Below are 24,708 nucleotides of genomic sequence, written 5' to 3' on the forward strand. Positions count from 1 at the left end.
TCAGACTATGGGTTGTCCAAAAATATATAAAATTTTATTTAGAAGTAAGCAACAGTCCGATTATACATATATGATATATCTATATTCAGTTTTTACAATTAAAAAATAAACAATTGTCTACTTTTGATTCAATGTGGTTTCACCACTGCTTGTAAGTCTTTTTAGAAAGCTCATCCATGGGAGAAAATGATGAAGACTTCTTCAATATCTAACATAAAATATAAAAATTATCATTATAGTTTAATTGTAATTCACTAATTTGTAAAAAAAAACAAGAACAACAATTTTTCATATACTCTATGTTTGTTTTGTGATTAAGTAGCCTGTAGTACTTACTGAAATGATTAAGTAGCCTGTAGCTGCCAGAAAATAAAAAATATTTTACTGAAATGTGGGTTTGAAGAATTATACCGATTTTTTTATTTATATCCAAAAATTAAATTTAATTTCAAAAATTAACCGAACCGTCCATCAATCTTTAAAACCGTTAACCGTTAACCGAACCCTTGGTCCGCTAAACCGTTAACCAAACCCATTGTGTTGGTCCGCTAAACGGTTAACCGAACCCTTGATCCGCTAAACGGTTAACCGAACCCTTGGTCCGCTAAACCGTTAACCGAACCCAGGGTCCGGTTAACCGTTAACCGAACCCATTGGTCCGCTAAACCGTTAACCGAACCCAGGGTCTGGTTAACCGTTAACCGGAAATTTGGTCCGGTTAACGGTTAACCGGTTTGGGTAGATTTAAAATTTCACAGCCAAACCGGTTAATTTTTGAAATTTAATTTAAATTTTGGATAAAAATAAAAAAATCGGCTCGTCTCCATCTTACAAAAATTGAAATTATATCATTTACTTGCAGGTGCGGATCTATACTTAGTTCAGAAGTACTAAATCATTCTGATAATTTGAATTTTTTTAATCATGTATATTGAAATTTAATTTAATTTTTAATCTTTAAATTTTTATATAGTTCAGTCTCTCCTTGTAAAATATTAGATATGTGCTTGTAAGTTAGTAGTTAGGACTCTATTTTGGGATTGAGTGGAATTTGATTCAAATCTCACTAACTACAAATTAATAATTATGCATTTTAAGTGTCAACATCTCTAACTAAATTTTCTAATTTTATCTCTGTTTAATCGCACATAAACAATAAAATACATACATTGAAACTGTTAGTTAACTTCTATATCCTTAAAAATTGTAAATCATTTTTTACTTTCTTTCAAATTGAAGCATGATGAAAATGTAAACTTAGAATTTTTATTTTATTTTCAGTAAATGAAAAATGATTTATCAGTAAACAAATTGATTGTTTTTCCTTCAAAAATAGCAAGGGTTGAATTAAAGTTTTGGTTCAAGCATGGAGTGATCGAACCATTGGTTCCATCTCCCCTCTTTCACATCAATACACGTTTTGGAGCACAAAAAAGTTTTGAGTATGGAGGTTGATCGACACTTTCATTTAGTTACTCAGCTTTTGAAATCCAAATATGGGAGGCGAAAGGATATTTGATTTGGTCCCCCTAGTTTTTGAAATCTTATGTAGTCGTCGGTGTGGTGGTGTGAAAGGGGAGAGACTGAACTAAAGTATTGATCAACGCATGTTTGGACCGAAATTTTGGTTCAGTCCTTACTATTTTTGGAGGAAGAAAAACAATCAATTTGTTAGCTAAAAAGTTGGTTTAAAAAAAAAATAAAAAAATTGAACTTAGGAGGCGTATTTCCATTCACAAAAAGTAACCACCAAAATTTGTACTTGTAAGAAAAGGGGTTACTAGCCGTGGGGTCAAAATCATACTAGCTTGTTTGGAATACGATGCCAACCAATAAAGCAATAGACTGTAAAGCATTGATACATAGTTACATACATAAAGGAAGGTTCAGAATTTTGTTGAAGTTTCTTTTGATCCATAACAGTACCTAAAGTTTGTACTCTACGCATTATGCAGTGCATGCTCCCACGATTTCTTGTTCATACAATTTTGCTCAAATTGGAATTAATCTGTCATGATTGACAAGCAGCCTTGTTTTGAAAGTTTGAATACTGCACATAATTTTTCTGATACAATTATGGGCCGAAATTGGACCTAATATTGAAACAAAGGCCCTTATTTGTGGAGCCATAATTCAATTAAACCTCATGAATATATACAATCCTTGCCATTTTGGCAGGAAATGCAATAAATGGGAAAAAAAAAGGGAAATGTAACAAGCAAATTAATCAACAATCAACAGGCTGGTAGATCATTTGGAGGTGGTAAGATCGATTCATCGGAGCCGGTGCCATCCTCCACTAAGAAAGCCATTTTCAAACCCCATGTTGTATGGAGCTCCAAATGACAATGCATGAACCAAACACCTAAATCAGTGATCATATACAGCATCGTCAGTGAATCTATTACCAGAGCAAGATATGATTTTACTTTTATCTTCTTTTTTCAGTTCATATAGTTCCTGTATGTATTCACCACTCTTATATTCTGAAATAAAATTACTACAAACCTTTTTTTAAATGCTTAACTTGAGTGAGGTTATGATACCATGCATAGTGCAGATTGGTCCGTGCTAACGATTAATATTTTCGTTTTCAAAGTTCAAATAGTCAATCTAAACTGTTCAACGTAAATTTCATATCAAAATATACTTGCAAACTAAATTTTATATTTTTTTAGAATTCTTTTACTTTTTTTTAGATAGATAGAAAATCATTACTTTTGAATGGTCTTGGTGTAGAATTTTTAGATCAAGTGATATTCTACCAATCTAAAAAAAATAGTATACAAATTCTAAAAAATATAAAATTTGATGTACATATACATTTTTATATGAAGGTTATGTTGAAAAGTTTAGATTTATTGTTTGGACTTTGAAAATAGAGAGAGCGATCCATAGTACAAACCATTATGAGCTATGCATAGTACCATAACCTCACTCCTTAAAATTTTAATATTTTGTGGTACTTTACCTGGATTATTTGCCCGAAACCGAATTGCAGCCCAACCTCCTGCTGGGACACCAACGGTGTTTCTCTCAGGTGGGTCAACTAAGTTATACTTTGCGGGGTCCTTTGCCGGGTCGAAGTTCCCAATTCCTCTTGCCATAACAAAAAAGTTGTACCCGTGCAAGTGAAACGGGTGAGACTCAACTGAGAGAAGGTTTGTATCTTGTAAAACCAATTCGACAGTTGAATTGAACTTAATCTTGCTAAGCCGTGTCCCAAGCGAAGTGCCGAGGTTCGCCGTAAGTGGCGCTCCTGTGTAGTTGAACGTGACGGGTGGGTTGTCTGGGAAATCAAGTGTAAACACCCCTTTAGTGCCAAAGTAATGCGCTTGTAGTAATCCGACTTGCGGCATTTCAAATGTAATGTTGTTAAGGGATGCGGCTAACTGGGTCCCATTTACACAAGTCGGGCACGGGTTTAAACCCATTCCAATAGTGTAAAAAAGGTTCCGGTCCACATTGAGCGGCACGTTTGCCGGGTACTGTGGAGAGTTCAAGCTCTTAAGCTTCGCATTGAAATCCATGGCGAAGCTTGTATTGCTCGGTGCAGGTAACTGAGGCATGATCGGTTGTACAGTCACCGGTACGCCTTTGTACTGTAAAATGGCGGTTGCGGTTTTGTTGTCGACCGGTATGGGGGCATCATTGTAGGCTCGGGTGGCCATGAAATACCGACTGCTTACTTGGTTAGCCACGAGCAGCACACTTGTGGTTTGGCCAGGGGTCAATAATATCGCATTTGTTGTGAACGGTTTACAGTAGACGGCATCGATTTCGACAACTGTCATGTTGTGATCCGCAATTGCAAAGAATAATTCATCATTTAAGGCTGCATTGATGATTCGAAGAAGATAGGTTTTGCCTTGTTCGACTTCTAGTGCGTATGTATCTAGGAAGTATATAAAACAGAGCTTGATAATTGAAACTTAATTAATCAGGAGTGGAATATATAAACAGAATTTGCCAGAACTTTGCAATTTTATTACATGGAGATGCAAAATTAAAGAGCCCATCTGATTATTTTCTTTTGGAAAGCCAAAAAAAAAAAATTTAGATTTTAAAACCAATAAAAATCTTACGCGTGTCTCGGCAAGGAAAGAAGAGTCCTGCCTTGCCATTGATGAGGTGAGCATCAGACATGTTTGGTGCCAATCCAAGCATGCTACCTTGTTGCTCCACCACTTCGACATCTTTATGCCACCATTCTCCTATAAATTAATATTACAAAAATGTATAACAAGGTATTATAGGAAACTGTAAGGTTGTTTGCAGAAAGTTTCTATTCATTATACAATCAGATCAAAATGAACATCTGAGACCTCATTAGTATTGATCTCTGGATCTCGATCGTTCTGCATCAAGAGATCTAAACTTCATCATGTTCTTTATTTATTTTCTAATTTTTCTTTATGTGCTACTATTCTTGTGTTTTACTGGTAAAAAAATGATTACTTTCTACTGTTCTTGTGTTTTCCAATTCTAATTTCTAATACTGCTGTACGTTTTGAAAGCTAAATTAATATTAATAGTTCCGTAAGAAATCTTATGAACCTTGCATTATTACTTCAGTTAAGGAGGCTATATTGAACATTTTTCTAATGCCAAACAGCAAAATTATTCCGCCGCATATGTATCGGTTTCCTTGATGTGAGAACTAACCTAATATTATTTCTGGTTCTCCATCCGGCTTTGGGAAAGGATAAGGGACTCCGGCTTTCGGCATGATCACAATTGCACCATTCACGGTTGCACGCAGCCACATGATGTGAGCGTGCCACCACAGAGTTCCTCTTTGTCCAGTGATGTTAAAGTCATACGTGAAGCTTGACCCGGTTTGGATCGGGCATTGCGTTACATAAGCCGGCCCATCGACCCATCCGTTTCTTATCTGTTTCAATCCATGCCTGGAGAAGTATGCGAGAAGGGTATAGATAAGTGAGAAAATTTAGTAGTTAATTTGAACCGTCCGATCAACAAAGGGTATAAGTGATAAATAATTTCTTCGGTTGGAAGACTACTGTCCAATTTTAGTAAAAAATATTACCAAATAAATATGAGCCATAATAAAAGTTAATTTAGAAAACTCCAATAATATGGAATAATCATCAGATCCAATAAATATGAATTATTCACAAAAATGATGTATGAGAGCGATTTTCATAAGAAGATTATATCTGTTTACTATCAATTATACTCCAACTCCCTACATGGCTACATATATATGTTAAACAATTGTGCGTAATAATGTCCATTTTGTTCCTTTAATTGTGGTTAAAAGTATATGTACAATTTGTTATATATATTTTGGCAATGTTTCAGAAGGATATATTCATGCAAGATTCTGATTAATTTAAATAAAAGATCATCCTACCAATGGAGAGTCATATTGTACTGCACATGGTTTGTGACATTGACGATCACTCGATCTCCTTCCCTCGCATAAATTGTGGGCCCTGGAAATCTTCCGTTCACGGTAATGATCGGTTTCGTGTGGCACAATCGACTAATATTTGACATCACAATCTGTAGACCAAAGAAATTTTTTTTCAGAAACAGTACCAAATTATTATTGCATTGGTTGCTTTTTCAAACTTTAATTATCTAATGGGCATCTTATGTTTATACTAAAAAGTGATGCAAAACCTTGACTAAATTGGTACCCAATTCAAGACCATGCACCTTTAAAAATTGTATTTAAAATTTGTCACTTACATCAAACTGGTATCGTTTTATGTCAGCTCGAGCCTGAATTATACAAAATGTAAGTAGACAAGCAAGAAAGAGTGTACTGGTCTGGATGGAAAAAGCCATTTCTGGTATGCTTTTGATTGTATCAGATGTGGTGAGTCTGTGTGTATGTTTGTTTCCTAGGATACAATCTTATTACATATATATAAAAATTGTATGGTCGACCATATGTGGTGCCTTAGACATCTTTCTGTTAGTAGGTGATAATACTTTTTTGGCTTGAATATGATGCTTCTAAGGGAAAGGTGACTGAAACCTTAGTTGAAGAAAACTTTCAAGGTAACTTCTATACCCCCATTTGATATCTAGCCTGAACTTTTAACAGTGATTGAACCCCATTTAGCCTAAACACAGAGAGAAAAAGATTAAATAAATAAAATAATAAAACACAAATACAAATAAAAACAAAAATAAAAAATAGCTATAATATTTGGGATGAATTACGACTTGAGCAAACGACCCAATAATGATAATATTCTATCTAGCTATATAAATTACATTATAAATAATTTGATTTTATATTGATCAAGGGCGCCTAACTAGCAATTAAGAACGCTATATATTGTGTACTCGAAAAGCATTACGCACTTTGCTTCTCGCATTTTACGTGCCACCGTTTTTATTTTTTAGTTAAATTAGAAGAGCGTAAGCAATCTTTTTTTGAGAAGAGGGATTGCGGGAGGGAAAAAATAAGACCGGTGAATACGCCCCCAACAGTTAAGGAATTCATATCACCTTATAAGGTAACAGAAAATTTATGTTTGGATCTCGACCGTCCAATCAGAAGACCGATACCTACGTATACAAAATTATCCAGTAATAAAACGCGGCCTTTTTTTTTAATACCAAAAAAAAATTTATAAAAATAACCTCCGATTTTTTTTTTTTTTTTTATATATATGCCCCGACCGCTGGGCTGTGGAGCGGGAGAAAATTTAAGCAAGCCGCCTCATGCCCGGGCGGTCCAACCCTATACCAACCCGCCCCAGGGGTGGGCGGTCCACCCCTTTATTTTAAAAAAAAAAAAAAAAACGCCACAGGGGTGGGCGGTCCACTTTTTTTTTTTTTTGAAATCTTAGTATTTTGATTTAAATAATTTTGTGAAGAAAAAATTGTTTAGAGTGTATGCCAAAAAATAAAATATTTGACATATTTATGAAGTGATGTCGTAATTCTTTATAACTTTGATTTTTTTTTTTTGGTGAACTTTGATTTTATTTGTCAGTTGGATGTCACAAGTCTAAATATAACACTAATTAAGAACTTGGTTTTTATTCAAAAATTTCCAAGGTCTGACAGCTTGTTGATCTTTTTCTCTTTGTTTATGGTACTAAAACAGTAGTTTAGAGCTACTAAAATATGTTCAAACATCAAATTAGATCTCTATCCATGCACAAAGTATCCTAGACTAACCTCTGGTATGGTATGAAGTCCAAACTCAGCAGCCAAGCGCTAGGCAAAGGCCACTGGTATAGTGCAATGCACTAAAAATATCAAATTTGACATTTCCTGGTAAATCAGCAAGTTTGGACTGATACATGGACAAAACTGCAAAAGTAATTGCACCAGCATGTAGAGCATTCAAAAATACACAGAACTGATATAAATTTCAACTTATTTGGATTTTTCTACAGTCAGTTATGAATTTTCAAAATTTAATTTTCAAAAAAACTTTAAACAGCCATAACTTTGGCTAGGAAACTCGAATTTACGCATATGAGCACTTTTCGGAAAGGAGAGGACGAGACGGATCCATTTTGCCTGAGTGGTACATCAGGAATCGTTGTATCGGAAGCATCAGAATTAAAAAAAATATCGTTTGGAGCCTCAAAAATCCAATTTAAGTTTTCGTTCGACGGTAGGTATTAAAAAACAGCGATTTTCAAACCATCTTAATAAATAGTAAAAAAATTCAAAAAAATGTAAAATTTGGTTTCCAAGCACATTTTAATATAGATTAAATATCTAATGGTTTGGATCAGCTATTTGGACTTCAAAACTAGAGATATGAGCGCGAATTAAAACGCCCCGTTTAATTCACGAAGTAGCGTAGCCTTACTCTACATGTATATATATGTATATATTTATAAGAGTAGAACTAGGGTGCTCTTAAGCTTACCAAAGTTTTGGTGAGCTTAACTCTAAAACTCATCAAATCGATTTTAAATGACGAATCTGAACCGTTGAAACCCACCTACCTTACGTGTGATGCATCTACATGTGAAATTTTTAAACATTCGAATTAATTTGGTATAAAGTCAAGCGGTCAAAAACGTTCAAAAAATGAATGCACTAAAATTAATTTATTAACCTTCTAATTTTGACCGCTTGACTTTATACTAAATTAATTCGAATGTTTAAAAATTTCACATGTAGATGCATCACACGTAAGGTAGGCGGGTTTCAACGGTTCGGATTCGTCGTTTGAAATCGATTTGATGAGTTTTAGAGTTAAGCTCACCAAAACTTTGATGAACTTAAGAGCACCCTAGTTCTACTCTATTTATAATATATACATATATACATATATTATAAATAAATGAGTTTATAAAAAAAAATTGTATATATGTATATGTATATGTGTATATGTGTATATGTATATGTGTATATGTGTATGTGTATATGTGTATATGTGTATATGTGTATATGTATATGTATATGTGTATATGTATATATGTATATAGGGTCCGGCTAATTTGCTGTCGACAGCATTTTAGCCGGAGGTGCTGCCGCCTTTTTATTTTATTTTGTGATGTCCAAACAACAAATCCAAACCGTTAGATGTTTAACCTATATTATAATCTACTTGGAGACCAAATTTTACATTTTTTTGAATTTTTTTACTATTTATTAAGCTAGTTTGAAAACTGCTGTTTTCAGTAAATTTCTGCAGCATTGAAATCAGCGGTTTTCAAACCAGCTTAATAAATAGTAAAAAAAAAAAAAAAAATCCAAAAATGTAAAATTTGGTCTCCAAGTAGATTATAATATAGATTAAACATCTAACGGTTTGGATTTGTTATTTGGATATCACAAAATAAAAAAAGGCGGCAGCACCTCCGGCTAAAATGCTGCCGGCAGCAAATTAGCCACAGCCTATGTATATATGTATTTGTATATAAAGAATTACGACATCACTTCATAAATATGTCAAATGTTTTATTTTTTGGCATACACTCTAAACAATTTTTTATTCACAAAATTATTTAAATCAAAATACTAAGATTTCTAAAATAAAAAAACTGGGGCGGGTTGGTATAGAGTTGGACCGCCCGGGCATGAGGCGGCTTGCTTGAATTTTCGCCCACCACCCAGCCTAGCAGTCGGGGCATATATATAAAGAAAAGAAAATCGGAGGTTATTTTATAATTTTTTTTTTGGGTATTAAAAAAAAAGGCCGAATAAAACGTAGGTATCATCTTACTGGATAATTATGTGTAAGAAAAATTCAATCTTCTGACTGGATGGTTTACGAAGACAAATGATCTATTTCTTTGCATACAATGTCACATTTAAGTATACAATGATGTGTGTGACAAATAGAAAAATGAATCATATATCCTCACAAACTAGCTAATTTGAAGAGTTTTGCACATGCTATATATATTTTTTTATTTATTATATAAAGAGTAAAATTATAATTTATAAATATTAAATGAGTTTTAATAAAAACAAATATAATAAATTGAATAAATTTATGTGTTTCTGAAATTTAGAAAGATAAATATGATATTATAAATTTTAGAAGAGAAATACGTAGTCCCAAAAAATTTAAAGATTTATATGAAATTACTCCACAATAGTCGTAGAAGAGCGATCAAATGGAGCACAAATAATTAAATTTTTTTTACATAATTCATTGCCCGATTATGAAATGGACAACGAATTATGCTGGGCCGAGATTCTCAGGCAATTAAGAGGCCCAGATTTAGAGGCATCATATTGGATTGCAATGCTTTTAATTTAATGGCCCCACCTATAGGTTGATTATTATTTTATCACTTGTACATAGTGTTTCTCTATTGGAACTTTGAGGGACTGTTTGGCAAGGCTTCTTTAGTTCTGAAAATATTATAGTCTCTTTTATCGATTTTTTTAGCACAAATTAAAATTATCTCTTTTAGTTTTATTTTGTTCAAATTTTTTCTGCTCATAACTTAAGGCACTTCTACATCTTTCTTAAGTTTCTTTAACTATTATTCACGGATTAAGACAACTGAACATCAGTTCCTTAAGCCTCTTTAAGACTTAGTCTAAGTGCGAATTAAGAAGTCTTGCTGAACAGCCCTATAAAGATAACCACTCGGCTGAAGTTGGTATCTATTAATTTCTCTTCAAATTTTCTCCTTCCATGACCAATACTAAGGGCGAAAACGGAGCAGATATGGAGCGGATAGTGCTACAACCATATCAATATCTTTTTTTCTTTTTCGAATATGAAGCAGAGTGGATATCAGATGGATCCAGATACAAATACGGATCAGATCAGATCGAATATTTATTGAAATAATATGAAAACTATTAAAATATACAAATTTCATAATATTTATCTAATTATAATAGTGAATAACATAATTTTTCATAATATTTATTTAATTATATATTAAAATATATGGTATATATCTACTATTTGAATACAAATAATTGAAAGAGGAGGGTTCAAATGCCTCTATCATGCCTCCATCTCTCTTCATCATTTTCAAAGTTCAAACAGTTGATCCGAACCGCTCAACCTAACCTCCATACTAAAATATGTTTGGAGACCAAATTTTATATTTTTACGAATTTTTTTACTATTTTTTTAGATAGGTACAAAAATACTGTTTTTAGATGGTTCAGATTTACTGATTTTGTACCTATCTAAAAAAATAGTAATTTTTTTTCTAAAAATATAAAATTTGGTCTCCAAACATATTTTAGTATGGAGGTTAGGTTGAGCGGTTCGGATCGACTGTTTGAACTTTGACAATGATAGAGAGAGATGGAGGCACAAAAACATGGAGGCATTTGAACCCTCTAATTGAAATATAAAATCATATCAGTATCCATATTTATACAGATATTTGGATATCAAATATCCACATATAATTTTTCGAATACAAATCGAATACGAATTTGATATTATCCATATTATTTCACCCCTACCAATACAAGAGTACATTATTGTCATTTCAATTATAACAATTTATTGTTCCGAAGATCACCATCAAAGTAAGCTACAAAAGTCAAGATTAGTAAGCTACAAAAGTCGAAAACTAATCTTGTGTAATGCATTTCGTTGAGAAATTGTAGGTTTGAAATTTGACTGAAATCTCTTTAATTATTATATTAAAGGCGGACTTCTATTTTTATCTGGAAAAAAAATATATTACAAGCAAGAACGAAGCTACAACAGAGGTAGGTACTTGTCTACTCCTGAATACTTTTTATTTTTTATTTTGGACCGGATTTTTTACTGAGCTTGCTTATCCTTGAATAATGAAGTTGCCTATTCTTGATCCAGAGCCCAAATAAGGGAGGTCATTCAGAAAAAAAAGTAACCCTCCTCCGCTGTGCTGAGAGTACGCATCCCTATGCACTACGCGAAGGAGAAAGAAGAAAGGATAGCCAGTGCACGAAGAGAAGGAGTGCCGCCTGTGCCCGCTGATCGCCACCTGTGCCCGCTAGCCCTAGCCACTGATCTCTGCCTGTATACTCTCGAAAAAGGTTTTCATTATTATTTGTTTGTTACTGAAGTCAATTTTCTATTTGATTTATAGTAAGGTTTCGTTGCTAATTTATTTTTCAATCAAAATATGGAAATCTGAATCAAGGTCATTGATATCTGATTTTTCTTGATATCAGAGCAGAGGTCTGTTTCATCTTCTCAATTTTTATTTTATCCATCTTAATTCTCAATTACTCTAGTTCTTGCTTCATTTTTTATTTTCAATTTTGAAGGTAATTTAGTAGCATAAGTTGCTATCTGTATTTCACCACTGATATCGACATCAAAAGCTAGTTTTTCACTTTGATGAAGAAGATTAATTTTTAAGAAAGAAAATAACAAAATCAAGAAGCAATAATTATAAATTTTAATGGATTTATAGCCATACAACTATATTAAATTTGTCAAGTTCAATTGATATTTCTCTCTTTTTCCTTTTATAGACTCATATGACACAATATGATTTATATATTGTAAGCAATCATTACAGAATTATATGAAATCATATTTTATTAGTTTCATATGAAACAAAATATGTTAGTTGGTATAACAAATGTAATAATACTGCTTCGATGTCAGTATCAGGCCAACATTTTTTGCTTTTGATGACTTCTTTTTTATTGGACGGGGAATTATAGTAGCAATCACAAATCAAGATAGTTTAAAGAATTTACTGTCATATCAAATTGTACAAGGCTCCTAGGTCACTTGTTAATTCTAATATATTATTGCAATAGTCTGATCTAGCATCAACCAAATATTATAGTAAAAAATATTGTGCTTTTATTCATTAATTTATTTATTTCTGTAGTTTTGAATCTCCCTAGAGAGGCATGCAAATTTTACAATAATACATTTCTACATTGCTTATTCATACCCTTGTATTTTTGTTTAAATTAGATTTTGCTACATGCCACAAATATGCGTCTACCTCTGACAAATTTTTTAGCTTCGCCACTGACTGCAAGAGTCACCCTCTGATTTAATGATTGCCATATAGTAGCAAAAAACAAGAGGATAATTTCAAAAATAGAAATGAGATAAATTAATGAATATGTAAATTTGTGTAAATATGTAATATCCAAGTTTTTGATTAGTTATATTGCAATTTGTGTAAATTTGTGAGTTCATAAAATTTAGAAGGATATTGTTATGAAATTTAGAAGAGGAAATACATAATATCCAAGTTTTTGAAGGCTATACATGAAATTCTCCCAACTATTTAAATATACAATCAGCATCCTTTTTTCCTTGGTGAATACACCTTTTTATATTTCCTTTTGCTCTGTGTTAGACTAATTAAAGACAAGTCGGGTAATTGGAATGAATAATGGGAGTTTTCCCGGATCTTTTGGTCTAGGAGAGCACTTGAATAATTAACTTTATTGTATAATACTGAATTTTAATTATAAGCTTTTCCAGTGGTAAATTGGAAATGTTTTCCAAGATAAAGGTATTGAGACACCCAAAATTCTACAATACGACTAAAAACTAAGTCTCTTTTACAGATTACACTCCCACATGCTTTCCCCATTTTTCTTAGTTACCATTGTATAGCTTATAATTTTCCCAACGGCTCTATAGCCTTTATATTCCGAAATTTTTAAAAATACCATATTCCAAAAAAAAAAAAAAAACCAAATAACTACGAAATCCTAAAAATTTGAAAAATACCCTGGCCGCATCCCCTAGACGCGGACTCCTTTTCTGGAGGCCGCATCTAGGGAATGCGGACCATTGTGTAATATATATATATTTTTTTTTGAGGTTCTGCTATGTTCTATTTTGAAGGATTTTTTTAATTGTAAAAAATTGAATAAAATGGAGAAATCATAGAACCATTTTAAATTTTGTTGTCGAAAACAAATTTAATAAATAGACAATGCACATGTTCAATCTAATAAAAAATCTACCTTGATTAAAAATTAAAATTAAATAAATAAAACATGCCACAATGTGATAATTAAACTACAACATCGCTAATAAATAAAACCTAAAAAAAATACAACTTGAATAAAAATTATAGTTCTGCGCACATGATCGGATCTTGGACGATGAAACTGCAAAATAACAACAGAAAAAAAAATGTTGCCCGCATTAATGCCAGCATGAATCGATTATTTGAATGTTTACCAAAAAAAAAAAAAAAAATTGAACCGATTATGATGGCGATTGCAATTTTTCCTCGACTATTTGAATGTTTACAAAATAAAATAAAATGCTGTGTTAATTTCGGTCATGTTTGGTTGTGGAATAAAGGCTTTAGGCCTCACTTATTCTACCAAATATAGTTTAATTGAGTCCGACTAAGACGGAATAAGCTGATTTTTAGGCCAGACTAAATTGGCCTAAACTAAACCACTTCTCTAGATGGTTTAATTTTAATTGAGTATGAGGCCTAACTTTTTATTATTTTTATTATTTTTAATCACTTTTTAGAAAATATAAAAAACAATTTTTTTTCATTTACGTATAGGAAACTTATAACTTTATCAATTATAAAATCAATATTTAAATGACATAACTTTCTAAATCAACAAAATATGCAATCTAGAAAATAATTAAATAATTTTTTTTTAAATTGTACTACAAAATAATAAATTTTTTGTTCATCAACCTAACACATTTTTGACAAATAAATTAGTACACATATAACTTTAATTAAATAAGATTCATTAAATAATAAATACAATGTGCTTCTCTAAGATATAGAATTAATTTATACATAACTCGTTTTCTTGTACAATTTCTTTCAATCAAAATGAAAAGAAAAAAAAAAATACAAAGAATAGTTTTATTATTGTTATTACAAATTTTGTAGGACAAAATAATTTGTAATATCAAATCATGCTTTAACCATCAAATTCTTATTAAACAAATAATAATTGAGATCGACCTAAGTTGGAATAACCAAGTTATTAGATCTCATTAACTTTAGTCCACCACCAAACATGACCTTATGCAACCCATTATCAATAACAAACACTTTCTTCGACATGGTATAGCAACTTCAATCAGGGGAACAAAAAATGAAGAGAGATGTTTTCGATCGACCGTCTCGACAAAATAACTTTAGACTAGTTCACGAGTGAGGATATATAACGTGTGTAAAATATGTTTAAATAATGTTACATAAAATTCATATTTTTGTGAGATATATATTTTTTATAAAATTTACGCACTTGACTTGTTTTTATTGACGAACGAGCCTGAAGCAACTTTTGTCTAGGCCAATTGGCCAATACCTTCCTAGGGCATAATTATGAGATGTCAGATGTGTGTGTCGCTGTGCGCCTGAAAAGAAAAAAGTAAAAAGAAAAATAGAGGCCCAAGTCTACCAGTAGATGGAGCCATTTAATTAAAAGCCTTGAAGCCCAATATAATGCCTCCAAATCTCGGCCTCTTAATTGCCTTAGCATCACGGCCCAACATACATCATTGTCCATTTCATAATCTGACAATGAATTATTTTCCGAAATTTTTAAAAATACCATTTTCGGAAAATTAATAAACCAAAACACCATTTTCAGAATTTTTAATTAAAAACAGCATGGCCGCTTCTGTAGAAAGCGGCCACATACAATCGGGCCGCTTTGGAGGGCAGCGCCACTGGAAAACAGAAATTTTCCTTTTTTTTCCTTTTTTTTTTTTTTTTTTTTTGAAAACAGAAATGTTTTATTTTTATTTTTATTTTTTGTATTAAAATATTAGAAATGTTGAATATATTTTTTTGAATATAGATGGAATGCAATATAATTTGATTTATTAGAAAGACTGCAACAAATAACCCGGATCAATATTTTTCAGGTCGGATTTTTCGCGGCTGTAAGAAAAATTAATATATTTCTTTATGTGTTATTGGAAAAAAATAAAAATGTTTAGATTCTGAGTTATTGATCCCGGTTCAAAAGTCACTTCTAGATAATTCAGAAAATATTGTGATCTTTCTAATACATTTCATTTATAAAAAATTATATCTATTTTGAGAATTATTTTTTAAAAACAATCATTAAATAAATTAAAGTTTTTTTTTTCAAAAATAGATACAACTTTTTATAAATTAAATGTACTAGAAGGATCATAATATTTTCTGGATTACCTAGAAGTGACTTTTGAACCGGGATCAATAACTCAAAATCTAATTATTTTTATTTTTTTCCAATAACACATAAAGAAATATATTAATTTTTCTTACAGCCGCGAAAAATCCGGCCTGAAAAATATTCATCCGGGTTATTTGTTGCAGTCTTTCTAATAAATCAAATTATATTGCATTCCATCTATATTCAAATAAATATATTCAACATTTCTAATATTTTAATACAAAAAATAAAAATAATAAAAAAATTTCTGTTTTCAAAAAAAAAAAAAAAAAGGAAAAAAAAGGAAAATTTCTGTTTTCCAGTGGCCGCTGCCCACCAAAGCGGCCCGATTGTATGTGGCCGCTTTCTACAGAAGCGGCCATGCTGTTTTTAATAAAAAATTCTGAAAATGGTGTTTTGGTTTATTAATTTTCCGAAAATGGTATTTTTAAAAATATCGGAATTATTTTAGTGTGTTTTTTTGCATGTGCAACATTTTCTCGCTCTTCTTCGACTATTACGATGAATTTCATGTAAATCTTTCAAAATTTCGAAATTACGTATTTCTTTTCTAAAATTCATATTATCATATTTATCATTTCTAAATTTCAGTAAAACTCATAAATTTATTCAATTTATGAACGGATTAATTAATTGCTAGAATTGAAGGTGGTCTTGACTCAGAACAATTTTTCATTGTAAATTAATAAAGTCCAGATTCTATCCTTTATTAAACAAATAAAAAAAATATGTAGCATGTGTAAGAGAAATATTAAGTCTTTTAATTGGGTAGTCTGTGTGGGTAAATGATTCATTTTTCTATTTGTGACGCATACACAAGTGAATATCTAATGCTACTTTGTATACATCAAAAGTAGAGAAATAAATCATTTGTTCTCGTAAATCAACTAGTTATAAGTTTGAACATTTTTCTTACACAAATTATATTTATTTTTATTTTTAATAAAGAATAAAATGAGAACTTTATTGGTCCTAATAGAAAATGCAACAAATTGGATAAATTTGAGAGATTTTGAAATTTAGAAAAGTAAATATTATATTATAAATTTTTGAAGAAGAATTACGTAATTTCATAGCTTTTGAAGAATATACATGAAATTCTCCCAGTTATTTAAATGAATTATAAGCATTTTTTTCCTTTAGTGAACACACTTGTTTATTTTTTCTCTTATCTGTTAGAGTAACAGAAGACAAGTTGAGTAATTGGAAACAACAAAATATTTTGTTCTAGGAGAGCATTTGAATATTTATTATTAGATAATACAAAATTTGAATTATTAGGATTTACGGTGGTAAATTGGAATTTTTTTCCAAGATATAAGGCCATGAAGTTTGACAGCCCAAAATTCTACAATACGACTTAAAAAATTCTCTCATAATTAATTGAATCAAATATTACGCGATTCTTTGTTGATTGTTAGGTCAAAGTAAACTATAAGATACTTGAAAACAAAAAGAAAACAACAGTAGTAAGTAACAATGAAGTCACAGAACACCCCTTGAAAAGTAGGAAATTGCCATCACAATAAAAAATGAATTGGACAAACAATTGCACTAAATAGAGAAAACAAGAATAAAGATTATGCTTGTATGTACAAATACAATCACATTATTTACAATATCAAATCAACAGATGAATGCACGCAAGTACTTGAATGAGGAATGAATACCAGGCAACAACACATTATGCAAGATAGTCCCTGATATATATTTCTCCTTATCTCTTGCCTTTATGTGGTGGTTTTATGAAAGAAGTAGGTACAGGCCTGAGCCAGTCTAAGCCGTTGATCCATGCTTTGGTTATGAATGGGCTCGCCTCAGCCGGTGAAAGCTGGTGGGACCAATTAACCCTTTCGGAGACGTCCGAACCGGGACCATAGCACCGGTACTCCCCGTAATACGCTGTCCTGTGGTATTCCAAAATTGAAATTTTATTGGTTTAATTGAGTAATGGATACAATAACCTGCCATGGAAGTTCCAAAATTGCATTTTTTTTTATTTTTTCCGACTAAAAAGGATTATAAATTAAAAAAACAATGCAAGTAGTTGTCAAACACAATTTCTCTTCTGACTGGAAACTGGGACATCTCAAAGTTGTACAAAATCATTACTGCTTTTAAAATTGTAGAATTTGACAAATAAAAAATGAAATCAAATTATTCCCCAGTTCAAAAATTCAGTTGTTCAGAAAAAAAAAATTCTTTAAATCCAAAAAGATATTAGGATAAAGCAGGGAAGTCAATTTGCAGCCCCAACTGGAGAGGTTATTTTTGGAGGAGATGCAAAAATTATGAAATGAAAAGTAAAGTGTAAAAATATAGTATATAAATCATTGAATTTCCTGATTAAGTACCTTTGATTACTAGAAATGCCCCAATCATCCCAGCCTGAAGGCAAAACTGAGCCAGACATGTAACTGAATGCGAACACAACTTGCGAGTACGGGCCCCATGGTCGGCCGAGAGTTAAGCTTCCTCTTCCTACTCCAGTTACCTTGCAAGCAAAGAAAGTAAACCCGGTATTTTCTCCTTCACTTGACCTTCTCTGGGCTGTCATTGCGCCCCCATTTGTCGATATCGAATTCAAATGACATTTCTACCAAAAGAAAGTATTTTAATTTATTTTTTTTTTTGACAAAGAAAAAAGGGTCTAGCCCTTGTTTTTTTTTATTTCTTTTTCTTTTTATCTCTGCTGATCCCAAATTATAGCATCATTTTAATGATTAGCATATTAAATACTACAATTTCCGCCTGGTAATTTAAAAATTTCCATTTGAATTTGAACTGATAGGAAGTAATTCCCGGGTAACTAATCTAAACCCAAATAAAACAAAAAAACCCAATTAACTATGAAATTAATCCTATTAGGGGTCTAATTCTCAATCTGCATTATTATAATGAACTAGCCTGCAATAGGCAAGTGCAATCTGTAAATTACAATATAAACAAATTAAGTACCTCATAAAAAGAAAGACCGTTGCCAAAAATGAAGTCGGTGGTGCCCTGTATGAAGCAATTTTTAAAATAATGCCGACCAGCATCATCTAGTAATGTATCTTGAAAAGACAAAAATCTACATGCATAGAAGGCTGCTCTGTCTCCTACTATTTGCAGTGCGATTGCCGGTCCATTTGGCCCCAATGTGTTCTACAGCATTTTCAAATATGAATCTCTCAGTACAGTTGTTGATCATCAGAGAGTAATTGGTTGATCAAGAGTTTATGAACAATTGGTCGGGTCAGATGACACTGTAATGTTGTAACTTTTAAAGTAAGCATTATACTGTTAAACAATATCAAAATAATACCAATAACGGGACACAAAAAAAATAGGTACAGAAGATGAGTAAGAACGAAAAAGCAAGACTTTTGAAATAAAAATATTTTTGTACTTGAACTGTTAAATATCTCCCAACAAAATCTGAAGCCAAGATGGAGAGTGTTGGAGATTGTTGATTGAACCAAGCTTCATTCCATGTAATAATAGTTGAGTTCGCATTGGTACCGCTCAATGTGATATAAGGTTTGTCTGCTGGTACCACAACCTTCTCACTGAAACATAAATACAGAGCATTTGTCAATCAATCATATACATACAAATTTCTGATGGCATATTATTTCCGAACAGATGGAAGAAAAGAGTTTCTGAAAGAACTTAAAAAAAGCTGCACAGAATCGATTAGAATGAAAGAAAAAGGCAGTGAGAAAACTTGATTGAGAAAAAATTACCTATACACCCCTGGAGCTAATAAAATAAAAGTATGGACTGAATTGTTAGATGGCACAGAATCGATGGCATCTTGTATTTTTGTGTAGTCGCCATCTCCTGATTGATCAACTCTTATAAGCACAGCACTAGATGCAGAAGCAATTTCTAAGCATGTCATGGCAAAACATGCCAACAAACTGAGACGAAGTAATTTTATGCTCCACATAGCTATCAAATCTTTATACTGGTAATAGTTGTAATTAATTAATAATATGATTTTGATTGGTTGGCCAAAGCATCAGGGTTATATATAGGAATAATTTTGGAAAGAGTGTTTGTGTAGGAGACTATGACTTAGCATGCACATATTATAGTTTGCATGTTATAATTTCGAAGAAAGTCAATTGGCAATTGATGTTGTTTCAAGTTAGTAATGTTCGGATACGTGTATGAACTATATAGTTGTATAAATTAGAATTTGATAACATCATGATTAAGTTGCAAGGAACCTTAGAAGTGTATTCTAATAATTAAAAAGGTAAAATTTCAAGAGAGTTGAAATGCCTCATGTCTTTCATGCCTTATTCATTCTTATTCATCCGGGGGAGCTGATGTGACTCAAAAGTAAGGTTGAAGCACTGGCCCTAACCTCACATCATTATCTCAATTTTTAAAATTCAAATAGCCAATTCAAACCGTTCAAAATGATCTCCATATTAAAATGTGCTTGGAAATCAATTTTTTTTTTAAAATATTTTACTATTTTTTAAATTGGTACAGAGTTATTGTTTTTGGATGGTCCATGATCTTTTGAAAAAACAATGATTTTGTACTATCTAAAAAAAAAGTAAAAAAAAATATATATATAAAATTTGGTCTATAAGCATATTAAATACGGAGATCATGTTGAACGGTTCGGATGGACTGTTCGGACTTTGAAAACGAAGATAAGAATATGAGACATGAATGAGGCATGAAAGACACGACGCATTTGAATCTTGCTCAAATTTGAAATCGCGTTTTTATAAGATTCTTGGTGATATTTCTAGCAAACAATAGGTAACGAAAAATGAAAAGAATCATATAAAATTCAACTTCTTGAACTATATACCACAAAGAAATGATCAAGCAAACAAAGAAGCTAGCCTAAAACACGTACGGTTATAGTACAATTCATCATAATAGTATAATACATTCTTTATGCCATAGAAATCACAAATTAATGCTCGTAGTATATAGGTTTGAAATCTATGTTTTCCTTAAGAAAAACCCACGTAATAGCGGTGTAATACTGCTGACCAACTTTATATAATCTTATTTTCTTTTACCAGATATACGGATCGAGATAACTTGAGGTGAGTGATCTAAGCAACCGGAAATGGTGCAACACAAGTTACTACTGTATTCAATTGATTCTCGGAAAACAAGGGGATTTCTGTTACTACTTGAAGCAATATTTCGGCGTTGGCTTCTTCTTCTTTTTAGTTTTTTTTTTTTTTTTTTTTTTTAAGTTTGTTAATTTAGAACAACCAAATAAGTTTTTATAAAATGGGTTTATATGGGTTGAATCAATACAGGCCGAGAAAATTTTCATATCGGCCCAGTGCATTAAATCTTTTTTCATTCTTCATTTAACAATTGGGTCAAGCTTGGGTCCTGCAGAGAATCGAATCCGTATCCTCCCAGGTAACTGACTGAACTTAACCTAAACGGACGGTCCAGATTTACTCTCAGTCCAGATTTTTAAATTGACACAAATCTCAAAGCACAAATAATACTGCTCCTGCGCCATCCCGAGTAATTACCGACTGAGAGTAAATCTGGGCCGTCCGTTTCAGGTACCTGGGAGGATATGGATTCCAGAGAATCAATGTACCAAAAAACATAAAGATATTGACAGCTCTGATTTAATTTTTCATTTTAACTTTATTCCATACGCTACATAAATAACATGAAGCCAAAACAATGCTCTTAATATCTTTACCTCAGATAAAAAGCAGATATACATTTTCGGAACTCTATTTTACCATTATTTATTAATTTTTATTTTACTTCGCAAATTTGACATGAAGGCAAGCAACAATATTTAAGTTCCTAAATTATGACATTTCTCTATTGAGTGGACATACCAAATCTAAGGTTTTGGGTTACCATTTTCGAAGAGAAAAGATAATTCTTCGATGTCCTAAAATTAAAGAAAAGAACATCTAGATGAGGAGGTTTAGAGGTAGAGACGCTCTGCATCGCTTCTTAAATCTCCATACAAGAATGGTAATGGCCAGTACAACAGTTGCTGTGCAAAAATCAAGAATTTTCTTCGTATATAGCAAGGTAATTCCTCCTGATGCTCAGCTTTGTTTAATTTAATTTGTACAAGATATTATGATTTGGATTGGGTATAAATATGGGTGTTCAAACGGTCGGTTGCTAGAACCAAATTAAAATAGCCAATCAAAATTTTGTTCAGTTACGTTTAAGAAAATCTAACCAAATCAACCGAAGTAATTTTTTTTTATTAAACCAAAATAAAAGAGATTAAATTTCAAAATGTCAAAACTCAATAGATATAAAAATACATTTAATAATATAAAAATAAATATTAAGATATATATATATATATATATATATATATATATATATAGAGAGAGAGAGAGAGAGAGATGGGCTATGGCGCATTGCAATGCATAGGTACCCTTGTACATTGGACCATAAATCACCAAATCAAAATCCAAATGACCAATCCAAACCGTTCATCTTGTCCTCCATATTAATATGTACTTGGAGACCAAATTTTACATTTTTTGGAATTTTTTTACTATTTATTAAACCACTTTGAAAATTGCCGATCCAATGGTCCAGAAATTTTTACTGTTTTTTACTGTTCACCCGAATTTGCAGATTTTCAATAAATCTAAAAAAATAGTAATATATATATATATATATATAGAGAGAGAGATGGGCTATGGTGCATTGCAATGCATAGGCACCGTTGTGCATGGGACCATAAATCATCAATTCAAAGTCCAAATGACCGATCCAAACCGTTCATCTTGTTCTCCATAGTAATATGTGCTTGGAGACCAAATTTTACATTTTTTGGAATTTTTTTATTATTTATTAAGCCACTTTAAATATCGCTGATCTGATGGTCCAGAAATTTTTACTGTTCACCCAGATTTTCAATAAATCTAAAAAAATAGTAAAAAAATTCCAAAAAAAATGTAAAATTTGGTCTCCAAGCACATATTAATATGGATAATAAGATGAACGGCTTGGATCGGTCATTTGGACTTTGAATCGATGATTTATGGTTCAATGCACAAGGGGCCTATGCATTGCAATGCACCATAGCCCATCTCTCTCTCTATATATATATATATATATTAGTTGTTAAACCGAACCAAAGAAAAAAAAATGTAGTTTAAATAAATATCAAGTAAATTTCAGTTTATTTGGTTGAACCGATATAAGAGAGGTTAAACCGAATCAGATATAAAAACTCGAAGTAATTCTAAAATTCAACCGAAACAAACCATCAAAACTAAAAAAACAAACAATTTAATCCAAAAAATGACGGTTCGGATGAAAACCAAATAAACCAGATCCAATGAACACCCTTGGTTACAAACTAGCATGCCTTAATTGTACCATAACTTTCTCATATCATTGTGGTTCTTTTAAGATAAACAAGACCCAAGCATGCAAGGAATTGCAAAAGCAATCGGCATCCACGGAAACCGGCTCAAGAAAGCAGTGCTACAACACATGAGCACAGATAATTTCTCCTGGGTCCACTTGATGACACGTTTTCAGACCGACTTGCCGAATCCAAGGTTACCTCACAAGGGATTAGAGAATATTACTGTTGCTGAGATTTTAAAAGTGAAAGGTAAAGATGAGGCTGGTTCTGTATACTGGTGCAGAACCAGCGATACAGTATTCAATGCAGTTCAGCATGTAAGTTCTAATATTTCCCTTAAATATATCATGAAATGCCCCTGCATCCGCATATTTCTAAAATTGTAAGCAATTTATCTACAGATGACAGAGCATAATGTAGGAGCTCTTGTTGTGCTCAAGCCAGGGGATGAAAAAATTGTTGCTGGTATTGTTACTGAGAGAGGTACATCGAATTTCCTAATATTTTGTTTATTAAAAAAATAAAAATAAAAGCTTCCGATAGCATAGCTGAAAAATGAAAATGAAAGGAATGTCAAATGGCGATGCATACCGTTGGCAAGGTAAAAAAAATAAATATTTAATTATTTATCCTTTGCTTAGGTGCTTTTGTACTCCCATAAACATTAAGGGCCCGTTTGGCAGCCCAGTAAGGAATAAGAATGGATGTGAGAATCAAAAATTTTGAACTGAATTTTACTGTTCACCGTGGAAATAAAAACTTAACTCTGAGTAAATTTTTTTTTTCCCACGGTGAACATAATCTGCCGAACGAGCCCTAATAGGGGAACTTCTATAGAACATTTGTATGACATTATCAATGAATATATTTTTTTATGTATTTGAATAAATTAAAGTCAATCCATGATGAGAACATTTTTTTATAGTTTTATGTAATGTTCAATTTAACATCTTATAGATTATCTTAAAAAGATTGTTATTGAAGATCGGCCATCCAAGGAAACCCATGTTAGTGAAATTATGACTGACGAGGTAAACTCTGATGACATAAACAAAAAAATCAATTATCCTTTTTAAGCATTTTTTTTTCATAATTTTCATGAATTCTCATTTATTCAATGCTCTTCATCAATTGCAGAACAAACTTGTTACCGTCAATTCTGATACAAATATTCTTAAAGCAATGGAGTTAATGTCAGGCAAGTCATAGAAAAAAAAAATGGCTCATTTCATTTTCTTTTGTTGATATGTAAAACAAAAAAAAAATTGCATACTAATATAATCCCTGTAAAACTGGTATGTAGTGTCAGTACATTCATATAATTAACTACCAAGGTGATTGATTACCTTGATCAATATGCTTCTACTTTTAAACTATAATTTGTGAAACCAATCCTTGATTTTGACATAATAAGATGTTTGCTTTTATAATGAGAGCAGATAAGCACATCAGACATGTACCAGTGATAGACAAAAGAGTAGTTGGTGTTATATCCATAGTAGATGTGGTCAAGGTCATTGTTGACCAGCAAAATCAGGAGGTGAAGCGTTTGAATGATTTCATCAGAGGAGAATATTATTAAAAGTTTATGCAAAATTTAGATCAAAGCAAAATGTACCTCCAAGTGGGCACAATTTGAAGAAATTGAAGTGCTTTTTCAGATGGACATTTGTAAATTTCATTAAATTTAGTATACAGCTATATAGTTGCACAAGCATGATTCTAGCATATTATGATGTCTACACATTTCCATGGAATACATGTATTACATGTTGATTGATGCATCCGTGTGTGAA

The 24,708-nt window shown here is 31.8% G+C and overlaps 3 protein-coding genes across 3 annotated transcripts; 1 reads left to right on the forward strand and 2 right to left on the reverse strand.

Annotated features, from left to right (window-relative positions):
- Positions 1-2,051: 2,051 nt before the first annotated feature.
- Positions 2,052-5,739, reverse strand: LAC11 (laccase 11). Its single transcript, XM_078295476.1, has 6 exons — positions 5,719-5,739; positions 5,378-5,529; positions 4,666-4,910; positions 4,086-4,214; positions 2,972-3,895; positions 2,052-2,365 (listed from the first exon to the last, which is right to left on the reverse strand). The coding sequence occupies exons 2-6, from the start codon at positions 5,521-5,523 to the stop codon at positions 2,235-2,237; spliced, it is 1,575 nt and encodes a 524-aa protein (XP_078151602.1). The 5' UTR covers positions 5,524-5,529; positions 5,719-5,739; the 3' UTR covers positions 2,052-2,234.
- An 11,457-nt stretch (positions 5,740-17,196) lies between these two features.
- On the reverse strand, positions 17,197-19,516 carry PE11 (pectinesterase 11). The gene is made up of 5 exons (XM_078295614.1): positions 19,293-19,516; positions 18,956-19,115; positions 18,523-18,711; positions 17,919-18,160; positions 17,197-17,471 (listed from the first exon to the last, which is right to left on the reverse strand). The coding sequence occupies exons 1-5, from the start codon at positions 19,496-19,498 to the stop codon at positions 17,282-17,284; spliced, it is 987 nt and encodes a 328-aa protein (XP_078151740.1). The 5' UTR covers positions 19,499-19,516; the 3' UTR covers positions 17,197-17,281.
- Positions 19,517-21,468: 1,952 nt separating this feature from the next.
- Positions 21,469-24,615, forward strand: LOC144547043 (CBS domain-containing protein CBSX3, mitochondrial-like). Its single transcript, XM_078295649.1, has 6 exons — positions 21,469-21,603; positions 22,955-23,229; positions 23,314-23,395; positions 23,870-23,943; positions 24,050-24,105; positions 24,347-24,615. The coding sequence occupies exons 2-6, from the start codon at positions 22,972-22,974 to the stop codon at positions 24,492-24,494; spliced, it is 618 nt and encodes a 205-aa protein (XP_078151775.1). The 5' UTR covers positions 21,469-21,603; positions 22,955-22,971; the 3' UTR covers positions 24,495-24,615.
- Positions 24,616-24,708: the final 93 nt, after the last annotated feature.

The sequence above is a fragment of the Carex rostrata genome, chromosome 30 (genome assembly GCF_964058835.1).
Source record: "Carex rostrata chromosome 30, lpCarRost1.2, whole genome shotgun sequence".
NCBI lineage: Eukaryota > Viridiplantae > Streptophyta > Magnoliopsida > Poales > Cyperaceae > Carex > Carex rostrata.

Coding starts and splice junctions, on each gene's coding strand:
- LAC11 (XM_078295476.1), bottom strand. CDS start 5,523: ATGTCAAATATTAGTCGATTGTGCCACACGAAACCGATCATTACCGTG. Junction 4,911..5,377: donor TACAATATGACTCTCCATTG/GTAGGATGATCT, acceptor ATACTTCTCCAG/GCATGGATTGAAACAGATAA. Junction 2,366..2,971: donor GTTTCGGGCAAATAATCCAG/GTAAAGTACCAC, acceptor TCACTGATTTAG/GTGTTTGGTTCATGCATTGT.
- PE11 (XM_078295614.1), bottom strand. CDS start 19,498: ATGTGGAGCATAAAATTACTTCGTCTCAGTTTGTTGGCATGTTTTGCC. Junction 18,161..18,522: donor ACGGTCTTTCTTTTTATGAG/GTACTTAATTTG, acceptor TTCTTTTGGTAG/AAATGTCATTTGAATTCGAT. Junction 17,472..17,918: donor GGCATTTCTAGTAATCAAAG/GTACTTAATCAG, acceptor GGAATACCACAG/GACAGCGTATTACGGGGAGT.
- LOC144547043 (XM_078295649.1), top strand. CDS start 22,972: ATGCAAGGAATTGCAAAAGCAATCGGCATCCACGGAAACCGGCTCAAG. Junction 23,396..23,869: donor TGGTATTGTTACTGAGAGAG/GTACATCGAATT, acceptor AACATCTTATAG/ATTATCTTAAAAAGATTGTT. Junction 23,944..24,049: donor GTGAAATTATGACTGACGAG/GTAAACTCTGAT, acceptor CATCAATTGCAG/AACAAACTTGTTACCGTCAA.